Source organism: Thunnus maccoyii, chromosome 4 (genome assembly GCF_910596095.1).
Source record: "Thunnus maccoyii chromosome 4, fThuMac1.1, whole genome shotgun sequence".
NCBI lineage: Eukaryota > Metazoa > Chordata > Actinopteri > Scombriformes > Scombridae > Thunnus > Thunnus maccoyii.
In genome coordinates, this window is record NC_056536.1 from 10,430,289 (window position 1) to 10,457,376 (window position 27,088).

The 27,088-nt window shown below is 39.8% G+C and overlaps 1 protein-coding gene across 1 annotated transcript; it reads left to right on the forward strand.

Annotated features, from left to right (window-relative positions):
- The first annotated feature begins 562 nt into the window (after window positions 1-562).
- LOC121896054 (oxysterol-binding protein-related protein 2-like) lies at window positions 563-27,088 on the forward strand. Its single transcript, XM_042409688.1, has 15 exons — window positions 563-676; window positions 15,432-15,541; window positions 15,620-15,756; window positions 19,036-19,162; window positions 20,741-20,816; window positions 21,210-21,344; window positions 22,067-22,164; window positions 22,264-22,446; window positions 22,681-22,788; window positions 23,574-23,663; window positions 23,876-23,996; window positions 24,238-24,363; window positions 24,518-24,641; window positions 25,032-25,122; window positions 25,823-27,088. The coding sequence occupies exons 3-15, from the start codon at window positions 15,720-15,722 to the stop codon at window positions 25,923-25,925; spliced, it is 1,419 nt and encodes a 472-aa protein (XP_042265622.1). The 5' UTR covers window positions 563-676; window positions 15,432-15,541; window positions 15,620-15,719; the 3' UTR covers window positions 25,926-27,088.

Here is a 27,088-nt window from a genome sequence, read left to right on the forward strand (position 1 = left end):
TGCACCTGATTGGCTCTATTGATAAAGAAACTGATATTGAGGTATCGAGGCACTTTAATAGGACATTAGACTAATTGGTAAATGTTGCCAGACTGAAAATATGATGAATGTTTCAGCTCGGTACAGCGCTGCACTTTAAGTTGAACTGCAGACTTGATTCTGTGTTTTTTTTTCACATATATAAACTAAAGCAGTTTTCAAAATACTGTTGAGATAAATTAACCCTAACTGAGTTATGTGATCATACTCATGAATCCAGGCTTGTATGTATTTACATTTACTTTAGAAATTAAATATATAATAAATTAATATGAATCTATATTTTTGGTTCAGTAACTTGCTACTTTACTACTACTACTACAACTAATAATAATAATAATAATAGTAATAATAAGAAGAACGACAACAACAACAACAACTATAACAAACAAGAAAGCAAAACATGTCAAACACAAGTATTATTGCATATTTCCTCATAATTTGCCCCCAATCTGATTTGTTGTTAGTACTCTCTGTTCCATTCTTTCTACCTTCCATTGGCTTTGGACCATGTCTATCATCCTTTAGCCCCGCCCCCTCTGCCAGCGACATCCGTCTCTGTGTCAAACCGAGGCTACACACTAAATTCCTGTTCATCTCTCTGGACTAAAGCTTTCACCCTGCACACTACGCCGAGGTAAGACGGGACTTTTCCAGACATTGTACTGCTCTGCCTATGTTTTTGTCTTTGTTTTTACGGTTGCAGATATTGCTTTGTCTTTTGTGTACAAGAAAGGTGGCTAACTAGCATAGTTAGCCACCTTCTTTTTTTTTTTTTTTAGCCCGCCCGCTAATGTTAATGCTAGCTGTCAAAAAGCTTCCTGAGGTCCTGCCAGAGTTCAGGCTGTCAGCTTGGTGTGTGTTATTAGAGACAAGCAGTAATCCTCATATAACTACCTTGCTCTCATCTGAAATTGTTGGCCAAGGTTAATTAAGTTTAAAATTGGGAAGCAAGAGCAATTGCTAGACTGTATGTGCTAATGTTAGCAAGCAAACAGAGTTTACGGTAGCACAGCATTTGGGATGGGTCTTCTTTGGCACTTATGTAGCGAGTTGGACGTGTCCAAGTTCTCCATGAAGATGTTATTAATCATACACAGCTCGACAGATGAGTGACTATTGTTAGTCATCGGGCTTTTAAAAATGTATTACAGCAGGATTAGTACGTTAAGCTTTCTGGTATGAAAGTGGTCGACCGTCAGCTCATCTATAAGAGAGATGTGTATAGAAACATCTGGGCCACTGCCAGGAGCACTTATCTTGTGTAAAGTGTCGGTTAAAGTCATCTCCTATCGCGGTTAATTGCCCCCAGCTAATAGTGGGAATGTTCCCCTGCCTGTTTGTCTTCTCACTGCCTCATCAACGTCTACATCTACATCTGACTCTCAGGAAAGACTAAACAAAGCTGTTTTTTTAAGGTTGGTGTACTGTAGGTCACTGACACCAAGGTCTGCAGTGACACAGCAGCTCTCCCTGATAGACTGACCCCTCAGAGGCAGAGACTGTCCTGCTGCGTCAGTTCAATGATGACGGCGATGATGATGATGCCTGAACGAAATGCTTATGCTAAGAGAGAGAGTCTGTTTAGATACATACCAGCATCCTGTTGTTTTGACTAGCATTTGAGAACAGTGCATTACAATAACACATAACAATAATGCAGATAAATCTTTGGTGAATGATTAAAGAACTGATACTGAGACATTGAGACACTTTAACAGGACATTTAATGTTTATTTTATGTTGACAAATCAGTAACAAAAATCGCGGAACTGAAAATATGATGAATGTTTCGGCTCAGCGCAGTGCTGCACTTGAAGTTGACCTGTGAACTTGGTTCTTTGTATTTTTTCACATATATAAACCAAAACACAGTTTCACTTGTACCAAAACAATTAGTTATTGAGACAGTTGACTGGCTGAAACATAATTAGTGACAATTTTCATAAGCGATTGATGATTTGAATGAAAAACATTTACTTGTTATAGCATCTAAATAGGAGGAATATTTTCCCTGTGAAATTTGAATATTTTGTGACTTTTGATTGCAGGTAAGACAAACTAAATTTTGCTAACCTTTGGTTGTTTTTGTCAATTATCATTATTTTTTCAATTTAGAGGCTAAAGGATGTATTGATTAATTTAAAAATCTGGAAAAAAAGATTTTGTTGCAGCCCTGGATAGTATGAATGAAAATATACCGAAAATGTGTGCGGTGCGTTATTCTACTTCAAAAATATAGATTTTATCACCTAATAAAAAGTATTTAATGTATAATATAAAACATAATTTAAAGAACATTTAAAGATATTGGGATGGATTTTAAATTTGTTCTGGTCTTAGAGAAAGTTCACTTTTTGTTATTGATGAGGTGTGAAATCATGAGGTTTCCACTCTGCAGGCAGACACCTGCTGATTTTATTGCTACATTACATGAGATACCAGACAGTCTCTGTGGAATTACAGCTGTTGTCATTTTGTTGTGTGTCTTCCTCCCCAAGGTGCCTTAATTACCCCCTTAGTTAGTTGCTATAGTGATGGTCTCCATTTGAAAGGGGAGCATCACACTGATGTACCAGTGGAGGTACCAGTCTTCCTCCCTGCAAAACAGCAGAGCGAGGCTGTGAAATCTGGAGAGGTATTCATTCTTTCACCACCTTGAGTGAAAGTTTCAATTATTATTGTGTATTGTTGAATTCTCCGGTCAAATTTAAGGGAACAGGAAAGAACTTTTGCAAGGCGTGTCATAAAAGCCAAGTTTCAACACAGCTGAGAGGAATGTTGCAGTGATGCCCAGACGAACGCACATGAAAGGAAAAGTAACACCATTAGAAACACAAATTAGTAAGTCTTTAACCCGAGTTGTAGTTTTTTGAATATGGAAACCGCTGTATTCCCTTTTAAAGCGTGTCTTGCTGCCTGTTCAACCCCATGGTGTCTCTACAATCAGTTACTGTGTGAAGCATTTACCATAAAGGCGCTGCTCACACCGTAAAATTGATCTTTCCTTTTTGTGCGTCTTATATCTGCAGTGTGTTGCCACATGGGAACAAGGCAAAGTTTGAGCTAACGCTAGTCTAGGCAACCATCCAAGCAACAGAGAAACAATACTGTGTGTATAATTTATGATAGAGCGTGCTGCAGGGAAACAAGTATCCAATCAGGAGCCTGTCTGATAGAGAGCCATTGTCCTGGTCTGCTTTGCTTTGATTGGCTCGTGGTCATAGGGAGTGCATGTTGGTCAGTGGGGACAAACTGAGAACAAGCCTGCTTGCAGATGCACCAGAAAATCAACATACTCTCATTATTGGACAATATTGGTGAAAAATAATAAAGATATTGATCTATTATAATTTTTCCTGCTGGTATTTGTCAGATTGGATAACCAGCTCTTTATTGTCTTTGTTTCTTCAAGTACTTAATTACAGCTCTCTAATTATCCTAAGAAGTACTCTGCTAATTTAAAACTATAAACTGAAATGATCAATTTGTTAAAGATATGTTTGGTGTAAGGTATGAGGTAATTTTTAAACCCAATATAGATGCAGCCCTGCTTTTGTTTTGTACATGAAACTTTACTATTGACTCAATCTACAGATACATATCGCCTGTCTGAAGGCTTTAGGGGGACCATGTGCAGACTGGAAGAAGTACGAGTGGTCAGCTTGGTTTGCTTCTTGTTTTTAGTTTTGCTTTGTGTTTCTCCATGTTTCCTGTTCCTATAGTATCTGTCGATGGGGAACACAACAGCGTTAAACTGTTGCGCAAACTGACTGAAAGAATGTAAAGACAGTTTGTCATTGTAGATTGCGAAATAGCTTATAAAATGAAAATGTGTCACGTCTTGGTAATGACATCCTTCTGTTGTTGCGGAAGTGCTAAAACAATCCAAAGGTCAAATTCTAGACCTAAATATTTAGTAATCTTCTTTGGGAGGACCATCAGCACACCTCGACAAGAAGCAAATATCCAGCCGAACCAGTCACACGCCAACATAGTTGCGAACAGTATTGATCACAAAACCAGCCTTTCTGTGTGTGTTTTATATGCATTTAGTTAGCATTGTCACAGTGTTTGTTTGTATTAAGGGTGGATACGTTAAATAAGTTTCGATCCAAGATATTAAGAGGGCTTTCTATCTATAGACCTGTGTGACAGCAGGAATGATCCTAGCAGGTTTTACCTCTAGCAGGTATTGCTGGAACGTGCTGACTCACACCGCACTGAATGGCAGCTCGTGTGTGTGCGTGAGACTGTGTGCTCAGCGTCTTCCTCTGAATGAGACGGTGTGTTTTATTCTCGGAGGGTTTACACAAGTAAACGAGTTCTGGGAGGAGGAACACGAAGAGGACGGACTCATCACTTCTGTCAGAAGCAGAGACACAAAGGAACTCGGTGAACTCTTTAGGATTGACCTCTGCAAGGGGATGCTGAGTCTTGGACTTGCTTTTGTGTGATCTGGAAAACCAGAGGGGTGTTTCAAAGAAGAAGATTTCCAGTTGAACTAGACTTATTTCAGAAAGGCTTATTTTCAGGAAATTCTGTTTCATAAAGGAGGTTTGAATAAGTCTGACCTAAGTTACCTTGGATTCTCTCCAGACTAGCCTCAGCAGTGTTATAATCAATCTGCCAAACCAAAACACCTCAGAGTTCCTCCTTGAAGGTTCCCCTTTCTTAAATGTTGCACTCACTATGAACACGAGACAGTTTGCAATTCATGTCAAATATATCTTGACATCAGTGTTGCTCCTCGGTTGGGGGTTGATGCGCTGAGTGAAACGTGGGAGAGACTCAGCAGCCAAGCATTTCTGCTTTTTCTGTTTAGCTTCATCAGTTTAGGCTAACCTATTGTTGCTAACTTCAGGGCTAACCCCCTTCACTTTTCCAGCAGTTGGGGAAACAACAGACATTAATTTTTCTTTGTCTTGAGAAGCTGCAGCGTTTATTAACTGACACACTGTTGTCTGTACTGTACATTTACTGCCAGATCGACAACTTACCGCTAACCTTGTGTGCCACTTTCTGGTGGCAAACGTCACAGTTTCGTCTCCACATATCTGTTTTCTTCGCTGTGAATTAATGTGATCAGTACTTGATGTCTCTGGTGTTTGTTTCAAAGTCATGAAATAAACCAGACTAGACTTAGTCTGCTCACATTAGCTCAGAGTTTATGAAACAGATTCATCCTGCTTCTGTTTATTTGGGTATTTTAAGGTTTTTCACAATCAGCTCTGCTTTTCTGAGCCACCTTTATGAAAACACTCCTCAGGTCTTGAGAAATTGTTTTCATCTGTCAACAAAGGACTTGACTTGCATACAGTCTTCCAAAATCTTGTTCTTTGTTATTAAGTGATTATTGTGGAAGTTGAGGTGCTAAAATTGGAAATCTTATCTTGCGGTAGTGTTTGTGTTTGCATTTGTTTATTTTTTCCCTCCATGACTAATATTTTTTCAACCATGTTTATTACTCCAACAGTGGGGCCAGCCCTGCGCATGCGGTTGTTCATGACTGACTGTCTGACTGAGTGAGTTAGTGATGAAGTTACACCATCGGTCGGCTGGCTGAGTGCTAGATTTTCTCCAGTTGCTGTTTTTCTTTCAGAATGAACTGGCATGAACAGTTTTCTGTTACGTCGTCGGGGGCGTTTACGGCGCTTCCACACATGACCCTATTTGCACGGGACTAGTATTACCTGGAGACCTCATGTGGTTAAGAAACAGCCGCCACCGCTTCCCACTCGTCTGAGTTTCATGCGGCGCATTCACACGAGATAAAATCTGTATTTTACTCACATTTACTGACATTATCCCCCTGGATATGTGTGACAACATAACAGGCTGCAAACTTTTATAGTCTTGTCTCTAAGTGACCTAAATACATAACTAATGGAAACAGAGATCAGCGTGGCGCAGAGCGACTGTTTCCTGCTCCGAGCTCTGACACTCTCAGCTCTGGTGTTAAATGCAGAGAAATCAGCTAAACTCCTGTTTAAACAGACGTGCACGAGCATCTCTGCGTCTCCTCCTCTACCGTCCAGTGTGATCGACTCTCCGGCTGGCAGCGCTGTCAGCAGCCGGCAGGAGAGACGCTCCGCGGTACGTTTGGATTTTATAACGAAACTGATACCAGGATGCAAGATTTTTATTTCTCTCACATCACAAACGATAAACAACAGAATTAAATATGAGTCTTGCAGGTAAAACATGAGACTCATGTAGATGTTATATCAGTTGCGCTTGCTGTAGCTGCAGTAACCGGGCGGAGATGAACCTCTTGAATTTGCACCCAATGCTGTGAAAACTTTAGTTTATAATTTCCACTGCAGCCTCCAGATGAACATTTAATATCCAGTAATTCACATTATTGACACTACCACTGACTCTCCCTGTAACAAATCGGCCACACCCGTACACGGTGCAGTTATATACTACTGTAGGTTTGGACTTAGTCTTATTTATGCATTAATACTTCAGAAAGGTTTCCTCTGTCGTCGGGGTGCTGAAAACCTTGAAGTCGTTATCGTTGATAACCTTGTATGTCTGTCACTTGGAAGTTGCTTTGAGTAAGAAAAATCCATTTAAAATGATTTGTATGTGTGTTTGGGTGGGACGATGTTTATCCCCTTTGTGATTTACTTCCTGTGTTGATGTCCTCATCCAAGGCTGAGTGACGCAATCTAGAGGTTGCAGTCTGTCTCTCACTGTCTTTCACGTTTTACTAAAAGGTGGTAAAAATGTTTTTGTTTCTTTATTTTTTCCTTATCATTCTCATCAATTTGTCCCTCTGCATGGTTTTTGCTTCAGTGTGAAGAGATAAGACTGAAAGAAACAAGATGTGATCTTTGGAACCGTCACTCGCCTCTCATAGTTTCCTCTCACATCCTCATCTGTCATCTTTTCTGCTGCACCAGTGTGTGATTTGAGCTGATTAGGTACCGTAGTGTTGCTGTTGTGGCTCTTGAGTTTTATTTCCATTCTGCTGAGCAGTCGTGAATGTAGCCAGTGGTGCAAGTCTTCCCTCTGCAGACCAGGACAGATGTTGACGTTAGCACTTACCTTTTATGAAATCGCTCCAGTCAGTGGATGTACTCTAACAAGGTCTGTCTTGTGATTGAGGTCGAGTAAATTTGATGTCATACTGGCGGTCGCACTTTAATAAAAAGTCGTTTGTGGGCTATTGACATTTAAACCCTCCCCTGGTTATGATCTTGTGATATGTACTTCCATTTCCCTACCCTCAGGCAGCGCTGATTCCTACTACAGATGATATACAGGACTAGATTATGTTTTAAATGAGCAGCTCATAAAAGATAAATAGAGCTGAAGTGTACTTAATAAATTGCTGTGACACAATACAAACCGGTTTCCTGCTTTTTATGGTTTTTCTTGCCATGTCATGATGTTTTTCTGGGTTGTTGAGATGAAAACAGGGAGTCTGGGACGTAAAACGACTACAAAGCTTGTTTCATTTTTTGACGTTTCCTTTTACTACCTTTTTAAATGTTATTTTTTTCTGCATTAGATTTTCATCTCATTGTAAAATAGTGTAATTTAGGCCAGCTGCAACTGGTCCATATGAGAAAAGCCAGGACAAGTTTGTGCTAATATTTCCTTTCATTTAAATGTCAGTGGGTCATCGACACAATCTAACAGGGTGCCTTTGAAGTGGGGGAGTCTGAGAGATCTGAAAGGCTGACAGATGCTCACTGAACAGTATTTTCTTTTAATACAGCTTAGAGTTTGAAACAATAAAGAACCAAAAACATATTTAAACACTTTAAGGTTTAATAAGTCTGCTTCATTCTTCTCTAATTTGATTGTTAAAGCTGTCTTGGTTCAGCCAATCCAATGTAATTATGGCTGCAAATATCAAGAATAGTAATATCTAAATATCTATAAATCATGATTTGAGTAGTATTACTCAGCTTTTCTACATTTGTAGTGCACAGAAACAAGACACTGATTACTTGGACGCTGTTTTGGCTTCAGTTCACCCACAACTGTCTCTGCAGAGCACACTCCTGTACCCATAACACACGTCTTCCCAGAAGTGTTGTCCTCCAAAGTCAACTTCTGGTAATTTTCCTCCCTGCACAAATTAGCGCACAGACAGCAGCAAAGAGCTGCACTGTGTCGGACTATGACTCAGCGGCCGTGCTGTGCCTCTTACTTCCAACAGATCCTCGCAGACCAAATCCATTCCCTTCATCTTCTAGCTACAGCCTAAAGCATTTGCTCGGTAGGACATAATCGAATGTGCCTCTGTAACGACGTGGAAGGAAAAACATGCTAAGCTGCCTGAATTATTAATATCTTGTGTGGTTTGTGCACCAAGTGCTGATATCAGAATCAAAGTGCAAAGATCTTGGTTAATGAGAGCAGTGCAGCGTTTTTGGGTTGTGACAGTTATATAATGCTTCAGGCTTTATGTACATCATTTGATAGCAGCTTGTGTGTGTGATGACAGTCATTCGGCCTTTTTCAAACCGCACTGCTGTTCGCCGGTCGTGTTTTACACCATATCTACAGAACAGATTTGACAGACTGTTAAATGATTAAAAAGAGGCTGCTTTGTCCGCGACACGATTTCTGCTCACAACGTGACAGCTGCCACGAGTTGTGTTGTTCTTTGTAATTTACTGTTGCACGAGGATTGTGTGACGTTTTGAATGTTTGAAAGGAGACAAGCAGCGGCGGCATGGGAGACTGAAAGTACACCAGAAAGGGCAAGCCTCATGTCTGGGAAGTAGTCACAATCGATTGTCCGTTCTGGGAAGCCGCTGGTCTGGTCAGGCAGGCTTCTAATGAGACAGAAGTGAGTTACTGACCTCCACCAGTCCCACATTAGTTTCAGGCAATTTGAATTGTTGCCCTTTTTACTCATTACACGGTCCCACTTTACTCAAAAATTTTGTTGTCGGTAACAATAAAGGTTGATCCGGTCTATTTCACGGATCCCTCTCTCTCAGCGCTCATCTTATTGTGTCCTTTAGTGTGTGTGTGTGAATTTAACTCGTGGTTCGTGTTTCAAGGGCTGTAGAGGTGTGTCACCTATTGAGGTAGGTGTGCGCAAAGAAAGAAAGAGGTGTGTGTGTGTGTATGTGCTGTATCATTGCTCAGTACTGGGCTCCATCCTGCTTGGCAACAGCTCTCGTCTCTAAATTTCTTTCCCTTTGTCTCTCTCTCTGCCCGTCTCTGTCCCTCGCTCGCTCTTTGTCCCTGCGGCTTTGGATGTTTTTATCAGCCCTCGGAGGACCGCACAGAGAGACGTCGCTAGGCTAGTAGCTGTACACCGGACTTATGAATGGAAGATCGGTAGGTTTGTCTTTAAGGTTTTGACTGATTGGCAATGAGATTATCTGCCATTGAAAATGTTGACAGTGGGGTTGCCACGGTAACAAGCTTTGGTAACACCTGTTTGTTTAAGGAAAATGAATAGGTGAGGCCTACGAGGGGTCTGTAGTACTTGGTAGATAGGAGGCCGTAATAATGTGGAATACTAACATGCTGATGCAATCATCTGATAATCTGGACCAACAGGAACATTAAATTGCTTTTACAGATACTGTGATGTTGTACAAGTGGTTAATAGTTAATAACTACTGTGGTATTATCAATCTTATTATCCTAAATAAATGACCCTGTGTCAACAGAATCTGTAATGTTCACATGTGGAAGTTGAACTCTGTAATGAGTGATCTTCTCGTCCGCTGTGCTTTTTATTAGGGAGACTTAATAACACAACACAACTGGTTAAAACACGACTTGTGTTGTGATCTTAAAGGCTGTTAGATTATTTATTTTTAATGCTAATGACCTAATCAGTAGTTAGGACAGACATACTCTGGTGTGGACTAACAAGATACACTGTTTACAAAAAGTATGGCCCGGGGGTTAAGACGACAAACATGAACCACGATGTCCCTGGTTTCAATCCAATCCTTAATCGAATATCTCTCTCTCTCTCTCCCTCATTTCCTGTCATCTCGTTATTGTCACAGTCTAATAAAGTCATAAAAGAAAGTAGGTCAACACTTGTTTAAAAACAATTATACTAACTTTATGTTTATGTACTGCAGCCTTTACATCGGTCTGCGGCGTTTCTCATCATATCATTGTCAGCTATCAATTATATTGAATAATAAGCATAAAACAGCCTTTTTAAAAAAAATGTATGCATGATGAGTGTTTTTAGACTGTTATCTCTCCCCAATGTCTATGATCCTGTTTTACAGGATACTTTTTATAGATTTGTATTTTTGTCTAATGAGTATCAGTAGTGCTCTAATGGAAATAAATCTTAACCAAAGTTTTAATTTTTTTGTTTTTAATGTTTAAGTCATCCAAAAGTCAAGTTTAAATCCTAAAATTATTCCAAAAGTTAGGCTAGAACAGCCAGTAGATGAACTTTGTACTTTGTGATAAATTAATTATATGCAGGAAACCTCGAGGCAAAAACAATAGTTTACGTCCAAAACTTCATCTCTGCACCTCCGACATTCACATACTTGTGAAGAGCAGAGCCTTAGGTTAGTTATTTGAGATAAGCGAGAGTCCATGTATGCATTAGTACGTTCTGTGGTGTGTGTGTGTGTGTGTGTATGGTGCCATGTCTGTCATGGTTACGTAACGGCTCACGGGCGTCTGAGACAGAGCGAGCGATATGATCTGAGAACCTGTTGCAGCCAATCAGAGAGCTCTGTGCTAGTGTGTGTGTATGTGTGAGAGAGAGAGGGAGAGAGAGAGAGAGAGAGAGAGAGAGAGAGAGAGAGAGAGAGAGGGAGAGTCAGTGCAGGAATTTATTACATTTATTTGTAGAATTATGGAATAGAAAAGTGAGTTGATTAAAAACAGAAGATCACCATAAAATAAAATAAAAAGATTGAGTGAAACTGCATTTCAGTGCAAAACAGGTTTTAGTCTGTTCAAATATTGTACTTGTTGATGCTGTCATAAGAAAATTGGTTCCACAAATCATAAGAGGAATAATTCATGTTAATAATCAAGACCAAGCATTCATCAAATTGATTGAGCTTAACGTTTTAGCTGAGATGCATTCCCAGATATTGCACTCTCAGTTCCTGTTCTTTTCCAAACATGCAGACCTAATTACAGAGGTGGAGTGTGCCTCCTCAACTGTGCTTCAGAATCTGTTTCAGATCTTAGAAAGGCCAAATACACCCCGAGGATAGTAGTTCAACCAGTAGTTGTCATACTCTCTCCCAAGCGTCGCCACATAATCAAAAGGATTATTTTAATGATGTGAATCGCCTCTTTTCACTCTTGCACGGTGATATTAAAACCGTGTCTGCTTTTAATAGGCTGTAAATTAAGAGGAATATAATACATGAGCCAGAAGTTTTATTCAGTTTTGTCTTGACTTCAAGAATTTAAGAAATCGTTGGCAACATGATGAATCCTGTTGCTTAATACAAAATTAGAAATGTCTGGTGACTCCCCGGCTCGGTTTTGGCTCATCGATGGAAGAAGAATGTTATGAAATTAGGTTTAAGTTCGCTGTAACACAGTCAGATCAGCTCAGGCTTGATACTGAGGGGTTCCCACTTAGAGAAGTGGTGAATTGTAGCCAATAAAAAACACTTTACAACTAAGACAGGCTGCCATTCTAAGAAATATAAGAGAATCTCAAGATTGACCTTTCAAAGTATTAATGAATTTCATTAGCTTCAAGTTGGATACAGAAACGAACCGTGACATCTTCTGTTCAAAATACACGACTATAGAGAGGTGAGCTTTATTTAAGGAAACAGCAGGAAGTCCATGTATTTTGTTGTCGTTTTAATGGTATATCAGCGTCAGACCTGTCAGCTTATTGCATCAGTAATAATACTGATGCCAGTCTCAGTCACCGTAACCCTCGGACACGGTGTTGTTATACCGGCCTCATGTTTTTATCCTGTCAGGGAGGAGCGTAGCCACTAGACAGATGTTCATGTTGCCTATTTTAGACTTCAGATCTTAAAAAATGACAAGGAAGTCCAGTAAAGCATCATTATTCTTGGTATGAATGGATCCTACAGTTCAGCGGCAGCAGGGTTGTAAAGTGTGGTTTAAGTGATGGTGAGCCTGTAATAACTCATGCAAATCAGGTTTTCAGCTATGTTTGCTGTATCCATAGACATACAGGTAGGCATAGCTCGCTTTGTGTCATGCAGTGCTGTTTCAGAAGTTTTCACTGTGTGTTTCCAAGATTACATTTTAAATGCTCAGATATTAGTTTGTCTTACATTTAGTGACTAGATGTCAACGTTGCTTACCTGCTAGTTTGGTCACATGGAGTCTTATTAGCTGCTGTAGAAGGAAGTTTATTCAGATTTTCAGAATCAGTATCGACTTGGCAAAAATAGATATGCTGATATGACACAACAGTTTAAACATTAAACTAGAAGCAGAACAGTCTCTTCTATGTAGAGGAATGTTCATAGAACATGGGGAGACATGGAGCACCGAGGCACTGATGCACAGAAATATGCGTGATAAGGGTTATCACAGCTGTGGTCTTGGTCATGTTGTGGTACAAGTCAGTGACTTATCCTGTAGAAGCAGGTAGTAGTCTGGGAAGGTTGTCTTTGTATCTTCAGACTAAGCAGACACACTTTTGAAAGTTAAACTGTAATAATTCCTCCAAACTCGATTCAAAATTGCACTGTTGAACTTTTTGAACTGGTTTAGTGGATTATGAGGACATATCAGGCTTTGTTGTGTAGGTCTTTTGGCTTGTTATGCTTTTCTGATAAGCAGTCAACTCCCCTTTTTTTAAACGGGATCTTTTTGTTCTGTTTAGAGACATTGAATTAGCTGTTAGTACGACTGAATACCAGCTTGTCATCCATTCTGTTCTCCTTATCGATCATTGACGCTGAGGCCAAAGTTTGTTCATGTACTGAAGGCGTTACCTGTCTCTGGCAAAGATAAAACCCTTCCGCTGTGTAAAAAAACGGCAGTGAGCAGAGGGGGAAGTTAAAGAGAGAAAAACCCTCTTTTTCCTCATATTCAGCATTTCACCTTCAGGATCAGAAATGAAGAACTGAAAGAAATAAGTTGACTTTTTGGGGATTTAACCAGGGAGAAATTACAGTGTGCAGGTATGTATAGTTTTTGAATGCAAAACGTTGTCAGCCTTAAAAATAGTAGATTATCTTAAGTATTTTCTAAAGACTGCATTGTTGTATTAACCATAAAGCAGTTGGCTTTCATTTAGGAACACAACCAAAACTTAATCTCCTTTATTTCATTCAGAAACAAACGGAGGAAAGAGGTTAAACTTTAAGCTACGCATGAATAATGTCTGAATCATGACCTCTGTAAACACAGAGAAATATTGATTACTGGTTTTGATCCGGGTTGGAAATACTGAAGGTGCCAGAAGACCATAAAAGTGTAGATGAAGCTGATAACACAGACTCTAATGGACTCTAGTGGACTTCACAAACCACGTATTACAGTCTGTGTTATTTCAGGTAGTCTAATGTCACATTGAGGTGGTCAGGACAAACACTTTAGATGAATAATGTAAAAACTGTAATGAACATTTTCTGATGTCTTACTTGAGTGCTGCTCTAAAGCAAAAAATCAAATAATAAATAATTTCCCTCATAAATAGAATGAAATTTGTCTTGAACAACTGCATCAGTGTTAAGTAACTTCAGATCAGGAAATGTGTGTCATGACCAAATTAGTAATCTGACCAAGCATTCAGTGCTAACTTTTGATGCTCGGCGCTTTTTTCATACTCGATAGTACAGACACATTTTGGTCTGTACACAAAAAAAGTATTTAGGCTTGATACTGCATGTAATTCAAGATAAAGTAGCTAAAGAAGTTGATTTAGCTTTACTGTGTGTTAGAAAGTAGAGCTCAGCTGTGTGATGATGTTTCTGCTACACATGATGTATCAGGGTCAGCATTGTTGTATATGTCAACATTGTTACCATATGGGCTGCGTGAAAATGAAAATAACACTTTGGTTTCCTTAGTATTACAAAGATCACACAGATTACAGTCGTGAGAGAAGACTTTATGCATTGTTACTCTCACTGTGAAGAATGTGGTGAAGTGAGCTGTGAATATGATACTGAGCCAAATGACAGAAATGAGATAAAAACCTTTTTATGAAGCAGAATAATGTGATCTGTTTCCACCACAGTGAACTGTTTCATCCCAAAAGCTATTTCACTTCAATTGTGACTAATTGACACACTCATTAGCCTGCTAGTATAATTTCATCCTGTATAATGTGCCGAGGGATTAAACTGGAATTACAGACTGTCTGTCGGCTGGTTTCACCTTCGCTGATTATCATCCTGTCACCTTTTACTCACTGATGGAGAAAGTGCCGTCCTTGTGCAACACTGTGACATACATTGTCAAAGCCAGTTTGATCAAAGGTTGTGTATTTAAAGCTAATTTAGTCAAATTCTAAGGGACAGTATGTGATTGTTGACTTTGTCAGTGTCTGGTTAACTAAAAAGGAAGCCTGTCAAGAACTTTTGGCGTCCAACAAAATGAAAAGGTGGATGACATGTGACATTTATTTTATGACTTGCAGTTACAACACAAGTTGTTCAAGTGTTTTTTGCTAAATGATCATTATTTAAACACTGCTACTTTAATATAAAGTGGAATAGAGATTCAATGTGATCTGGCTTGTAAAGAACACATTTTAAGTGTGTTGAAATGTTAATTTATTATTTTGGAATTTGCGGACTAAAGGTAATTTGGGGTCTCGAGTTTAAAAGTTTGAGGAGACAATGTACCAAACAGAAGGTAACAAAGAGCCAGAATGCCTGCGACAGTGGTGTCCTGATTATGTAACTACTGGACTAGAAAACTCTCTGTTTGCACTCAGTGGGCCATGATAGACAAGACTGTTGCTCAGCCAGACTAAGCAGATTTTCAGCTGGTAGCCCAGAGAGCCGGGAATGACCCCCTAAGCATTGTGTGTCATCTGAGATCTTACAACTGCTGCCTGCAGAGGGCCAGTAGCCAGGAGTGCATAAATTAAAGACTTTTTTTTTTAGGTCAATAAGTTCAAAATTTAAGATCAGAATATAAAATAACACTTGATTGGTTGATGTATCTGTGAAGCCAAGGTGTCCAGATCCAACCAGCCATCATCAGTCAGTCACACTATGGAAATTTCAGTCTTTGTTTAGCTTTATGATACAATATTATCACTCAAATGCAGACCAGTCAAATATTTTTTCATCATATAACCCCTCACCCTGGGTGATGTAACGTCTTGATCTTGACTTAGTTTTATTGCCAGACCTGACCTTGTCTTTTGTAAATGCTGTGGTAAATAACACGACTCTTCGGTTACATGACACTATAGTAAACTCAAAATGTGTCTTTTTTTTTTGTCTCTACAGGTTTTCTACAAACAAAACCAAAAACACAGACGGATCCCTGAAGTTACATCAGCTGTAAACCAAACAGCAGATTTGCTCTGATTGACGTCCCCCGGTGTCATTCTTCTTCGGTAAAAAACATTCTCTGGACATCCAACAAATATAGTGCTGTTGCCGTGGTGACACTCCAGAGGGACCTTGATTGACAGGTCTTCCTCCAGAGGAACTCTGAGGGGCCGAAACCGGAAGGAACATGTGCTAGAAGTTGAACATCTGTCCTGAACGACTGGTCGGCTTTGACTCTAGAAGATGAGCAATGAGGATGAATTCTACGACGCCGTCACAGGTGCGTGTGTGTGTGTATGTGTGGCAGTCTGGATAAGATCTTCATATGTTGGCTTCCACCAGATGAAGATGTTTTGCAGATGGTCTCAAGATCTTTCTCAGCATTTTTGTATTTTGGGAATCGCAGTACTGTTTTGTTATTTTTATGACTGATTTTCTTTTTTGTGATAGTTCCAAAAATGGAAAGCTCTTCCTCAGAGAGACAAATCAGTAATGCTGTCAGTTGACCAAATTTCCCACATGGTGACAGGAATGCTCTTCCTATGGATTTAATAGGATTGTCTTGTTGTTGGTGTCCACCTAGTATTGTAGCAGGAGGATTTTGTAATTTCTCTAACGATTATTTTTCTTTGGATCTTATTTTCTCACCAGGGATTGTGACACTGTTTTAGCTGCAGGAGGCTGTCAGTCCTAATTAGATGGTCATAGAAACATATTAGTGTCCAATGCAACCTAACCTGCCTTCATCTGATGATAAGTTTAATAATTCAGAGGTCTGGTGCCTTGCGGTCATGATCAGTAATGTCAGCTACACCCTGAAGTCTATGAGAGAGTAAAGCATTTAAAAACATAGACTGTGGAACACAGCAGTGACAATTTAGATAAATCTGAGTGTGTTTTTTCAGAAAAAGTGCTCAATTACAGAGTGAGGTTTTTGTTTTATTTGGTATTTTTCAGCAGAGGCAGTGCGGTGATGGAGAGGAGGGGTCAGTCGGTTAGTGACAGCCTAAAATCAGCACTCAACGCTCTTTATCTGACATTCCGTCTCAATGAAAGCAGCTAAACGAATTCACAAACCTTCCTGACATCTATGATTTATTATAAGTGGTTTTAGATTTCTGCGGACATCTCTGTGAAGGGATTAAATGAGTTGTCCATCAAGTCGACACTCATGGGATGTCATGCATGCTAACGTTACAGTTGCCATGACGGATCTGATATCCAGGCATTAGCTAATTACAAAAATACACCTGATGAAAATGAAACCTTAGAGTTGCTTTGACTCACCAGGATGTTGTGCACGAATTCTGTGTCTCTTCTATACTATGAGAGCTGTAGCTATGACAGCGTCCCATTGGTCGGACTCTCTAAGCTCTTATAACAGGTGCATTGTTCTCCGTTATTTGGAGATTATTTTGTCCTTTAGTGGGTTTTAGAACTTGCTAAAACATCCTTGAAGGTGAACGGCTTTCCCCATCCGGAAAAATCGTACTTGTGGTGTTAGTGAAAGCTGGGCAGTGATGTGACCAGCAGTGAATGCTGGGAAATGATGTCTGGTGTTGATTTAATAGCTTGAGTGTTGATGTTTGGTGCAGAGTTGAAGGGCAGGACCAGCAGGTTGTTGTTCTTTGTGAACAATTAACAATTAATCGCTGTCAGTCGTGTTCTTGTCGTGTGATATTGTTAGACGCCCATGTTGACATACGGTCATTGTTCTGCCGCTATTATTATGTCTTTAACAGCTCGTCGTTTCCATGCAGATATTATAGATTAAAAAATCAAAATGAGTGTGTGTGTGTCCATCTGAGTCATTATTATGATCATTTTACTAATCTGAGACAGATGCAGACCGGTGCAGATGTATTATTTATAAGTACACATTAGCTGTAATCAGCATCAGGTGACGTCCAACTTGGCTTTAGCATCTTGTTTTTACCTCAGTGGATCTCCAACTTTAGACTTTTAAGATGTTAACTAGAAATTTGTAAAAATACCAATATTCTGCTTGCTATGTTTTTTCCCCCAAATGAATATTGATCCTTAAACTCATCAGTTGATAAAACGGTTGAGGGTCTTCATGGCAGCTACAGAAGCTTGGATGATATTGTCAAATTAATGCACAATTATAAATAGATGGAGACTCGGAGCAAATGACCAACTTAAGGCTCTGGCTTTATCACTTTCACCATTTCCAGTTTGAAAACGTACTGATAACAACTGCAGACTCTATCTAAAACTTTTGTACTATGATAAAATTAAATCTAATTTTATGTCTGCAAGTTACTAGATTTTGGGGCCACATTTGACTGAAACATGTGCCCATTGTGACAGACAGTGTGCTAGTCTGGACCAATAGTGATTATTGGTGGATCTTGAATCTTGGATGTGTTGGTCTTGCAGGTCTTGGAGAATGTGAATAAGTTGATTTATGATTTTTCTGATGTTTGCCCTCAAATACACTGTCATGCTACTGACTCCACGTTCCTCTATTTTGTAATCTGGTCACATTCAGTGATATTCTGTATCATTTCTGTTCTTCTTTTATTCTTTTATTCTTCTTTCCATGTCATATCAGAGACTCATGTGAGAGTTTGTGTTACATTTGTATCTGGCTAACCTGCTCTCGTAAGAGTCCACACCTGGTACCTTTGACATAATCCTGACAGCAGAGTAGGTGTGTTTGCTAAATGATAATAAACCATTTAATGTATTTTAAGCTGTTGTTTGCGCCCCACCTCAAGTTCAACACGACTCCACCCTGCAGCACTAAATACTTAAATGCCGTGTTCATGTTCTGGATACCGTCCAGAAGCAGGGCAACCCCGGAAGGTTTTCTTGTAAACAGCTACTGCAATGCTGCTCGGTTTTTGTCAGGGTTAGTGATGCAGCTTTATTGTAAAACAAATAAAAAGTAACGGAAATACATTTTTAGACACCACAACGTGTGAAAACCTGCCAGACCACAGGCGTGTCTTTTTTTTATGATTTGTATGGAGTTGCAGTGAGGAAATCTGGTCAGTCACGCAATGTGACAATATAATCTTGCTCTAAGTTTTGTTTTTTATCTCTTAAGACTTGTTCATACTGATGATTCTTTTCTTTTTTCCCTAAGATTCCTCTATGTTGCTCTGAATTAAACAGATTCTGCTTATTCTAGCGTTTCATTGCAGCTGTGTGATGCTAACACTGCAACTACTGTACATGTTTTTTTCATGGCTGCACCATGATATTTTATAAGCTTTTTACCATTATTAGGTCTACATTGTATCTCGAAACATTAGAGTCATGACTAGAAATTTGAAATACAGGAAATATATATCTTTTAAAGTGGCCGACTGCTGTTTCAGTGAAGAGGTTAATCAGTAAACAGTTTCAGACAATCAAAAGAATTTGCAAGGCAAACAAGACAAGAAGTTCCTGAATGCAAATTTATTGCATTATCTGAGACACTAATGTTGCAAATATAATAATAATAGCTGACCCAAAATCCACTGCCAGCAAAATCTGAAAGCCCCATGTGTCTGTTTTTAATTATGATGCCTCATGTTGTGTCTCACAGGCCTGGATTCGGACGAGTCGTATGAAGGGGTGTCAGAGGCCAGCTTCAAAGATGCGCTGGTGTTTGACAGCAGCAGTCAGAAGAAGAACGGATCAGTGCCACAGGAGAACGGCATCAAGAAACACAGGTACTGCTGCATTCCTGCATTCCATCTGCAGTGTATGTATTTATGTATTTGTAGCTGCATTATGTCTTATCCATAAACTATTTGAACCCACCTACTGAAACCAGTATGATGTGCTGGGCTGGGTCGAAATTCTCACTGACTAGTTTCAAATGTTTTTTTTTTATGGTGGTAGCTTTAAAATGATTACTGCACTGAAATGTAACTCTGCTTGTCCCAGGAAAACAGGTTCTCTTCAATACTTGTTAGTTGTTATGTAATATGTTGGTAAATTTAAATATTTTGCAGTTCTGCATGATGCAGCAACTAACGGTTATTTTCATCATCAATTAATCTGCAGGTTATTTTCCCAAACAATTAAAAATGTCAGAAAACAGTGAAAAATACCCGTTACAGTTCCCCACAGCCCAAGCTGACATCTTCAGATGTCTTGTTTTGTCAGACTAACAGTTCAAAACCCAAAGATATTCAGTTTACTGTTATGTACGACAAAGAAAATCATCACATTTGAGAACCTGAAACCAGCTATTTTTTGCCATTTTTGCTTCAAAAATGACGAAAACAATGATTTGATTATCAAAATAGATACATTTTCTGTCGATCAACTAGTCCATTAATCAAAGATTTGTTGCAGCTCTAGCTGTGCTGGTTAAATATTGCGTACATAGATTGGAAGGTGAAAAACGCTGAGAAATACTGGGATCCTTATTCCCAGACTTCATTATCATTTCTAGGTGTAGAATATTAATATGTCTCTTAGCATAGTTAGCATAAAACAAACAAGAAGAAGAGATAGGAGCCTCTTCATGGTTGTCGGTAATGAACTGACTGCGTTGACTCATGCATACAAGCACAAGGATCCACTTTAGGATCCCTGTCAGAAAGAGAGCCTTGAATCTTTCTTTTGGCTTTTGAAAGGCTCGTTCATGTAAACATACTTTATCTGTTCTGACTCAGTATGACACGTTAGATTTGGGGTGAAGTGTTTTTTTTTTTTCTTTCTTTCTCATTCCAGCATTTTTTTCCTAAAGTACATGTATCATTTCTCCGTGCCTGCAAGGAGACCTGAAAGACCACATGATCTGCTTATCTCCAACATTAGTAGCCGTGGTTTTCATTCTGACAGGAGCGTGTCAGATCAGATACTGTTGGTACTGATGCACATGACAGTGATATGAACAGCAGGCATGAGAGAACAAAATGGTTTTTCTTCTCTTTCTATGTGTGTGTGTTTATGTTTCTATATCACCATCATCTCTGGAAATATTTTTGTTGTTATGGCTTATTCTGAACGACAACGAGAACACTTAGCGAAGGGTGAATTGAGACACTCCAAAGCTTAACGTACTCAATGAAACATCATCGATGGGGGAAGACGGTGTGGCTGATGAGAAACGGTACTATCTGTTTTAAATTAAGGGAAGTTGTTTTGTTTTGTGAGGGAAAACTGCGTTTAGGTCATTAGTTGATCCTCAGATGCCAAATCTGATCCTTCAAGAAAATATGTAGCCGGTGTCAGATACCGGAGAAGCTCTGTGCTTTCATGCCCGATCATTTCTTTTTTTTCCTTTTTCATTTCAGGACGTCGTTACCTGCTCCCATGTTTTCCAGAAACACTATCAGTGTCTGGAGTATCCTGAAGAAATGCATCGGACTGGTAAGAACTGGCTGTTTCCAGACGCAAAGCAAATGCTACTTTTCTACATATACAGTACATGACAGTATCAGTATCCGGGTGATAATTACCCAGGACAGATTGAAACGTCTTTAATGGCTTATTTAGATTCTGTTATATAACAGACCATATACTAGATACAATATAATAGACAAAATGACTTTTAACTGGCACATGTCCAAACTGGTTGCGTAAAATGTCAGTGATTTGGTAACATTAACCAACAATTATTTCAACATCAGTCTGGAGATATTAGCACATTATCTTGTTTATTACAACAGTAATTTTCTCATGTATTGGTTGCACATATTCTGTTAGCCGAGGTCAAACTTAATATGATTTGGCTGAGGTTTACAGTTGCTCTTTGCTTTTCAGGAACTTTCCAAGATCACGATGCCCATCGTCTTCAACGAGCCTCTGAGCTTCCTGCAGAGAATCACAGAATACATGGAACACACTTACCTCATCAACAGAGCCTGCTCGCTGTCCGACTCCATAGAGCGCATGCAGGTCAGACAGTCACACACACACACGCATTTGTCATCTACATGCATTTTTACTTTATATCTCCACAGAACACATGATTGGATAGTGAGGAAAACACTAGAGCTGGAAAAAGTGTAACTCCTTAAGTCATCACATATAAGCAGCCAGTCATCAGTGTGTGGACTTGGAAAAAATAGACATCATTTTTTTAACGTTTTCGTTTCAAAATGTGTCATTAATGACACATAATGACACATAATCAGGCCAAATCAAAGGCATAAGCTGTATGTGGTGCTGCCGTGTCCCAAACCTTTACATGATATTTCAAGAATCCATCATAGCCAAGTTTAATTTTCAATAATAAACGAGTCCTGTTGGTAATTCTTATAAAGACTGAGTAAGTCTTTTGAAATATATATATATAAGATTTAATAGAGAAAAAACAAATTTCCTATTGTACTGTGAAAATCCTAAAAGAACCAAACCTTTTTCTCATAAAAAGGGATAGAAAGTCTTTTTTTTTTTTTCTTTTTTTAAAAAGATTTTTAGAAATGTATAGCAATCCTAAAGGATTTCATTGGAAAAGGTGAAAATCCTCTAGCATACAGTTATGCATTACGGTATTATAGTATTCAGAAACACATATACTCATTAACAAAGATCAGCTCAGGCTCAGGATTGTGAGAACATGCAACACACACAGAAATAGAAACACACACACTAACATGGTCTGTGATTGTCTTCAGGCAATAGCTGCGTTTGCTGTGTCAGCAGTTGCGTCTCAGTGGGACAGAACTGGAAAACCCTTCAACCCTCTGCTGGGAGAGACCTATGAACTCACCAGGTACACACACACACACACACACACACACACACCTCTCGTTGTAAGGTCACCAGCTTAAACAGTATATTTAACCTCTTTCCTCTCCGCTGCCTTCTACAGAGAGGACCAGGGTTTCCGGCTGGTATCCGAGCAGGTATCCCATCATCCCCCAGTCAGTGCCTTCCACGCAGAGAGCCTGGTCGGGGACTTCGTCTTCCACGGCTCCATCTACCCCAAACTCAAATTCTGGGGCAAGAGTGTTGAGGCTGAGCCTAAAGGGACCATCACACTAGAGCTACTCAAGTAAGTCGGAGGAAATGTGTTTGTGCTTATATGATTTTTTTTAAATACAGAATGTGTTCCTCATTTCTTCTCCTCTCCTGGCTCCCGTTCTTCCCGTCCTTTCTACACTTTTCCCTACTCCCCTCTGTCCTCCCTACATGTCTGCTGCATCTCCCGGTGCTCTTCTCTTCATCCCTCCTTCTCTCACCTCTCCTTATGTCTCTCTCTCTCCCTTCCTCTCCTCTTCTCCTCCAGGCACAATGAGGCGTACACATGGAGTAACCCATACTGCTGTGTACACAATATCATCCTGGGCAAACTATGGATAGAGCAGTATGGCACAGTGGAAATAGTCAACCACAGGTAAACTATACATGCACGGCAGCTCTCGTGCAGTTCGTAGTTCTTTTAATGAGCAGATAAAACTATTTAACACTTACATTCGTCACTATGGGAACTGAGTGCAGCTATTCAAGAGGAAAAATTCAACTTCAGAGAAAACTGACCCGCAGTCAAATTCTAGCAAAAAACAGCAAAAGTGACGCTGTTATGTCTGTTACTCACAGAGCTGTTCAGCATTCCTGTCCGGCGCTTTTATTTACTCCGTCCCAGTGTTTACTCTGACTCTGAAGACCGCAGCTTGTTTACTCTCCGCGTGGCGTCTCAGGCAAACAATCTCTGGATAACTCTTAAAATCTTTATTTATCCAGAGAGGCTCTACAAAGCTTGTGTTATACTTATTTGTGTCACCCTCAGTTTCATATTCACACAGTCGCAAAGATTCACACCAGGAGCTGTGAAGTAGTCAAATCACAGTCGAACACAGCGTGCCGCTACAGAGCTTTACTGTCACGCTGATCGGATAAGAGTCTCGCCTGGAAAACTTCTCTGTTCTCCTGCATTAGTTTTTAATCAGTCTGGGATTCAGTCAAGCCTGTGAATATTATTACTAACATGATTTATCAAATGTTTATGTAGCGGTTTTATTTCATTGTCTTTATTAGAACAAACAAAAACCTCCTGACAATATTCCAGTATTGAGCAGTTATTATTTACTTTGACCTTCTAGGTTCAGTTCACATTAATTCACAAAAACACAGACAGTGAAGAGAAGGTAACTGACTCTTCTTCTCTCTTTTCTCCTGCAGCACCGGAGACAAGTGTGTGTTGAATTTCAAGCCCTGTGGGATGTTTGGCAAAGAGCTGCACAAAGTGGAGGGATACATCCAGGATAAGAGGTTAGAGTTTACTCTCTGCTTGCTACGTCAACTACAGTATAGACACTCAGTTATTTGATATCATGTTAAGTTTGGAACATCGTTATATTAATCTGGTTCTTCCTTTTCCTTCACTTTCACTTTCCCTGTATTATTTCCTCTCTCTCTTCTGTCTTTTCCTACCTTTCTCCTCTCTCCCTGTTCCTCTCTGCTCTGTCTTTCTCTCCGTCCAGTAAAAAGAAGCTCTCTGTCATCTATGGGAAGTGGACAGAGTGCATGTGGAGTGTCGACCCTCAGGCCTACGAGGCGCACAAGAAGTCAGAGAAGAAAGGAGACAACAAGAAGCACAAAAATGTGAGAACGGATTACAAAATCCGTGTCTTGACACGTGTCTAGAGAAATAATGTTGCGCAAGAAAAATTGTTCTTAGATGGCGCTTTTAGCAGCAGTTTCAACATAACAGCTGTGAGAAGATCGATTACAGCCATAAAACTGTTGTTACTGGAGCTGTGACTTATAGATGGTTACTGTTTGTAGAGACAGTATGAGTCATGTGAGATGTCATTGTGGTTAAAATGAAGTGTTTTATTTCCAGGAGGAGCAGGTGGGAGCGGAGAACGATGATGCAGACGACATGCCTGAAGTCCAGGAGACAGTGTCTGTGGTACCAGGAAGCACTCTGCTGTGGAGGATAGACTCCAGACCAGCACACTCTGCTACGGTATAAAAATACACACACACAGGTGCAAATCACACACACCCCATGCTAGTCACTAGTGCCACGAAAGAAGAGAAGTGAGTCGCTGTAATCGATGGATTTACTGAACAATGTAATGTTGTTGTGAGTGTTCTTGATTCCTCTCTTCCCTCCTCAGATGTACAACTTCACCAACTTTGCGATGTGTCTCAATGAGCTGGAGCCCGGCATGGAGGCCATATTGGCCCCCACCGACTGTCGCTTCAGGCCTGACATCAGAGCCATGGAGAATGGCAACATGGGTAATTTGATTAAGTCTCTTATCAGCGTTTAGTGGAGCTTCGTTTGCCTGAACACAGTTTGTTTTGCTGCAGTGACCTATAGAAACCTCTGCAGTTTTAAAAAAACATCAACGTGTAATCTAAAGTTCCTGCTGACATTTACATTATTCTCACAGTAAAAAAAAACCCCAAAACATCTTAAAATGACTCCTCACAGACAGACTAGACAATAATAAGACAATAATAAGACAATGTTGCCACCTGCTGGCTTTCTGTGTCACTGTCTTGTGTGATATTGTTGATCCAAGTGTTTAAAGAACAATGCAAACAATGTTATTACCCTGAAATGAAGAATGTATTCTAGCACACATCTCTTTCCAGCAGACATGTGACTGTGTTGTTCTCGTGCAGATGACGCCAGTCGGGAGAAAGAGAGACTGGAGGAGAAACAGAGAGCTGCCAGAAAGGAGAGAGCCAAGAATGATGAAGAGTGGTCTACAAGGTAGGAAACACACACACACACACACACACACACACACACACACACACACACACACACACACACACACACACACACACTTTGAAAAAGCTAAAAGTCATTATGTATTCATTTATTTAAGCTTTATTTAAACAGACGAGGTTGGCTGCACTTTTACATCAACACCCTGTTAGACTGAGAACGAAAAACAAGAGCAGAGACGAACAGAACCAGATAAATCAAAGCAGGTAGAGAAGGATAATCTCTTAATCAGAGATGAGGTGGGATGTGGGGAATAAAAAGCAAACAGGAAAGAAATCTCATCTTTACATGCAAAAAACCCACAAAGACGTTTAGTTTATGGTATTGTGGCTTTCAGCTTTCCTTCATCTTCTAATTAATTACATTTCCAAATTAAATTGATATAAGAAATAATAATAGCAATATTCTGAATTTGGCATTTGTAGCTGACACTTTTAGGTCCCGCGTGCTTAAACATTTCCTGTCAGGGTTTTTCAGATTTGCTTGTCACATAATTTCATCCTCCACTTGCTTGATAATGTCACCTAACATAAAATGATAATAGATATAAGAAACATGCAGCATTTAATAACACACAAAATGAATTAAACAGGAGAAAGCAAACAAACCAGACAAATATCTAAAATGTTGCCTCTTGTGAGAAGTTTTTGTGTGAACCTGCAGCACTGTGTGTGTTTTTCAGTTGGTTCCAGATGAGCACCAACCCGTACACCGGCTCCCAGGACTGGAACTACAGCGGTGGCTACTTCAATAGGAACTACCATGACCTGCCCGATATCTACTGATAGCCCGCCAGCCTTCACCCTCCTCCTCCTCCTCTTCCTCTCCTATAACCCGCAGTGATCTGCCTGTCAAAAATCGGACATGTTCAGAATGCATTTAAAAACCCACCTTCATCTTACTGCCTTCAACGTCACCTCCTTTCTCTGTAAAACTTAACACACCCAGCGCATTGGAAGGATGTACAAAGAAGCCAAATGCCTGTCACTTCTCTCAAACAGCAGCTTGCCTTGATGTCTATTGAGTCTTCAGGTCTTTTTTTAACATGTCAAGGACTTTACACCATCTTCAGTCTCATTCTCATCACCTCTGTGTGATTTTTTGTCACCTAACGACCAGCAAATGTCTCCCATCTCTCTGTCCCAGCATCGTTCAGAGCACAATAACCATTTTATTCCTGACCAGTCCCAGTGGGTGAGAGTTGGTCCGATCTGAATGTGTAACGTCTTTACAATCAAACTCTCTCCTCTGAGGAAACCGCCAGCCAAGCCTCTGCATTTAAAAACAGTCACATGGGTCATCGATGAGTAAAAAACAACATGAACGCAGGACATTATAATCACAGTGATTAATGGACATGGAGGGAAACCCAGTCAACGGGGAAATCAGGGATGTGAATGCTCCTTTGACTGAAGATGGATCATGAGGATGATTTCTTTCTTTTTGGAAACTTTTTTTAAGACACAAACACTCAAAAAAAATTAACATGGATGTGTTTAAGGAACAAAATTATAAAGATTTATTGTGTAATAAATATGATTACCTTGGTTAGGACCAATGGAAAGCAGACATTACTGTCCATGTGTCATATCCCTGAAGCATTTAATATCCACTGTTACTGTCCCAACACACTCCGCGCAAGGTTTATGCATCAAGACAACTACTAGAAAACTGATGCTTCCTCGACAGCAGAGTGGAATGTTTAGCTTGAGTGGGACCAGACGAGAAACCACATGAGATCTGATGTTTTCACCTGCATTGAAACAGGAGAAGAAAAACCCAAATGAATGAATGTTTCTGTGCGGCGGTTTAACTGTGCTGGCTGCAAAGTCATAGCTGAGCTTTACTGATATGAAGACAGGCGCCACACAAGTGCAAAAAAAAAAAAAAAAATCAGATTTTGTTTTCACCATCTGGTTCGTTCACATCGACATGGCTGAGGAGGAAA

Bases quoted from the DNA above. Each gene is read 5' to 3' on its own strand.
- LOC121896054 (XM_042409688.1), top strand. From the start codon at position 15,720: ATGAGCAATGAGGATGAATTCTACGACGCCGTCACAG. The intron at 21,345-22,066 runs GTCAGACAGTCA...GATTGTCTTCAG, and splicing joins ACTCCATAGAGCGCATGCAG to GCAATAGCTGCGTTTGCTGT. The intron at 22,789-23,573 runs GTAAACTATACA...TTTCTCCTGCAG, and splicing joins GTGGAAATAGTCAACCACAG to CACCGGAGACAAGTGTGTGT.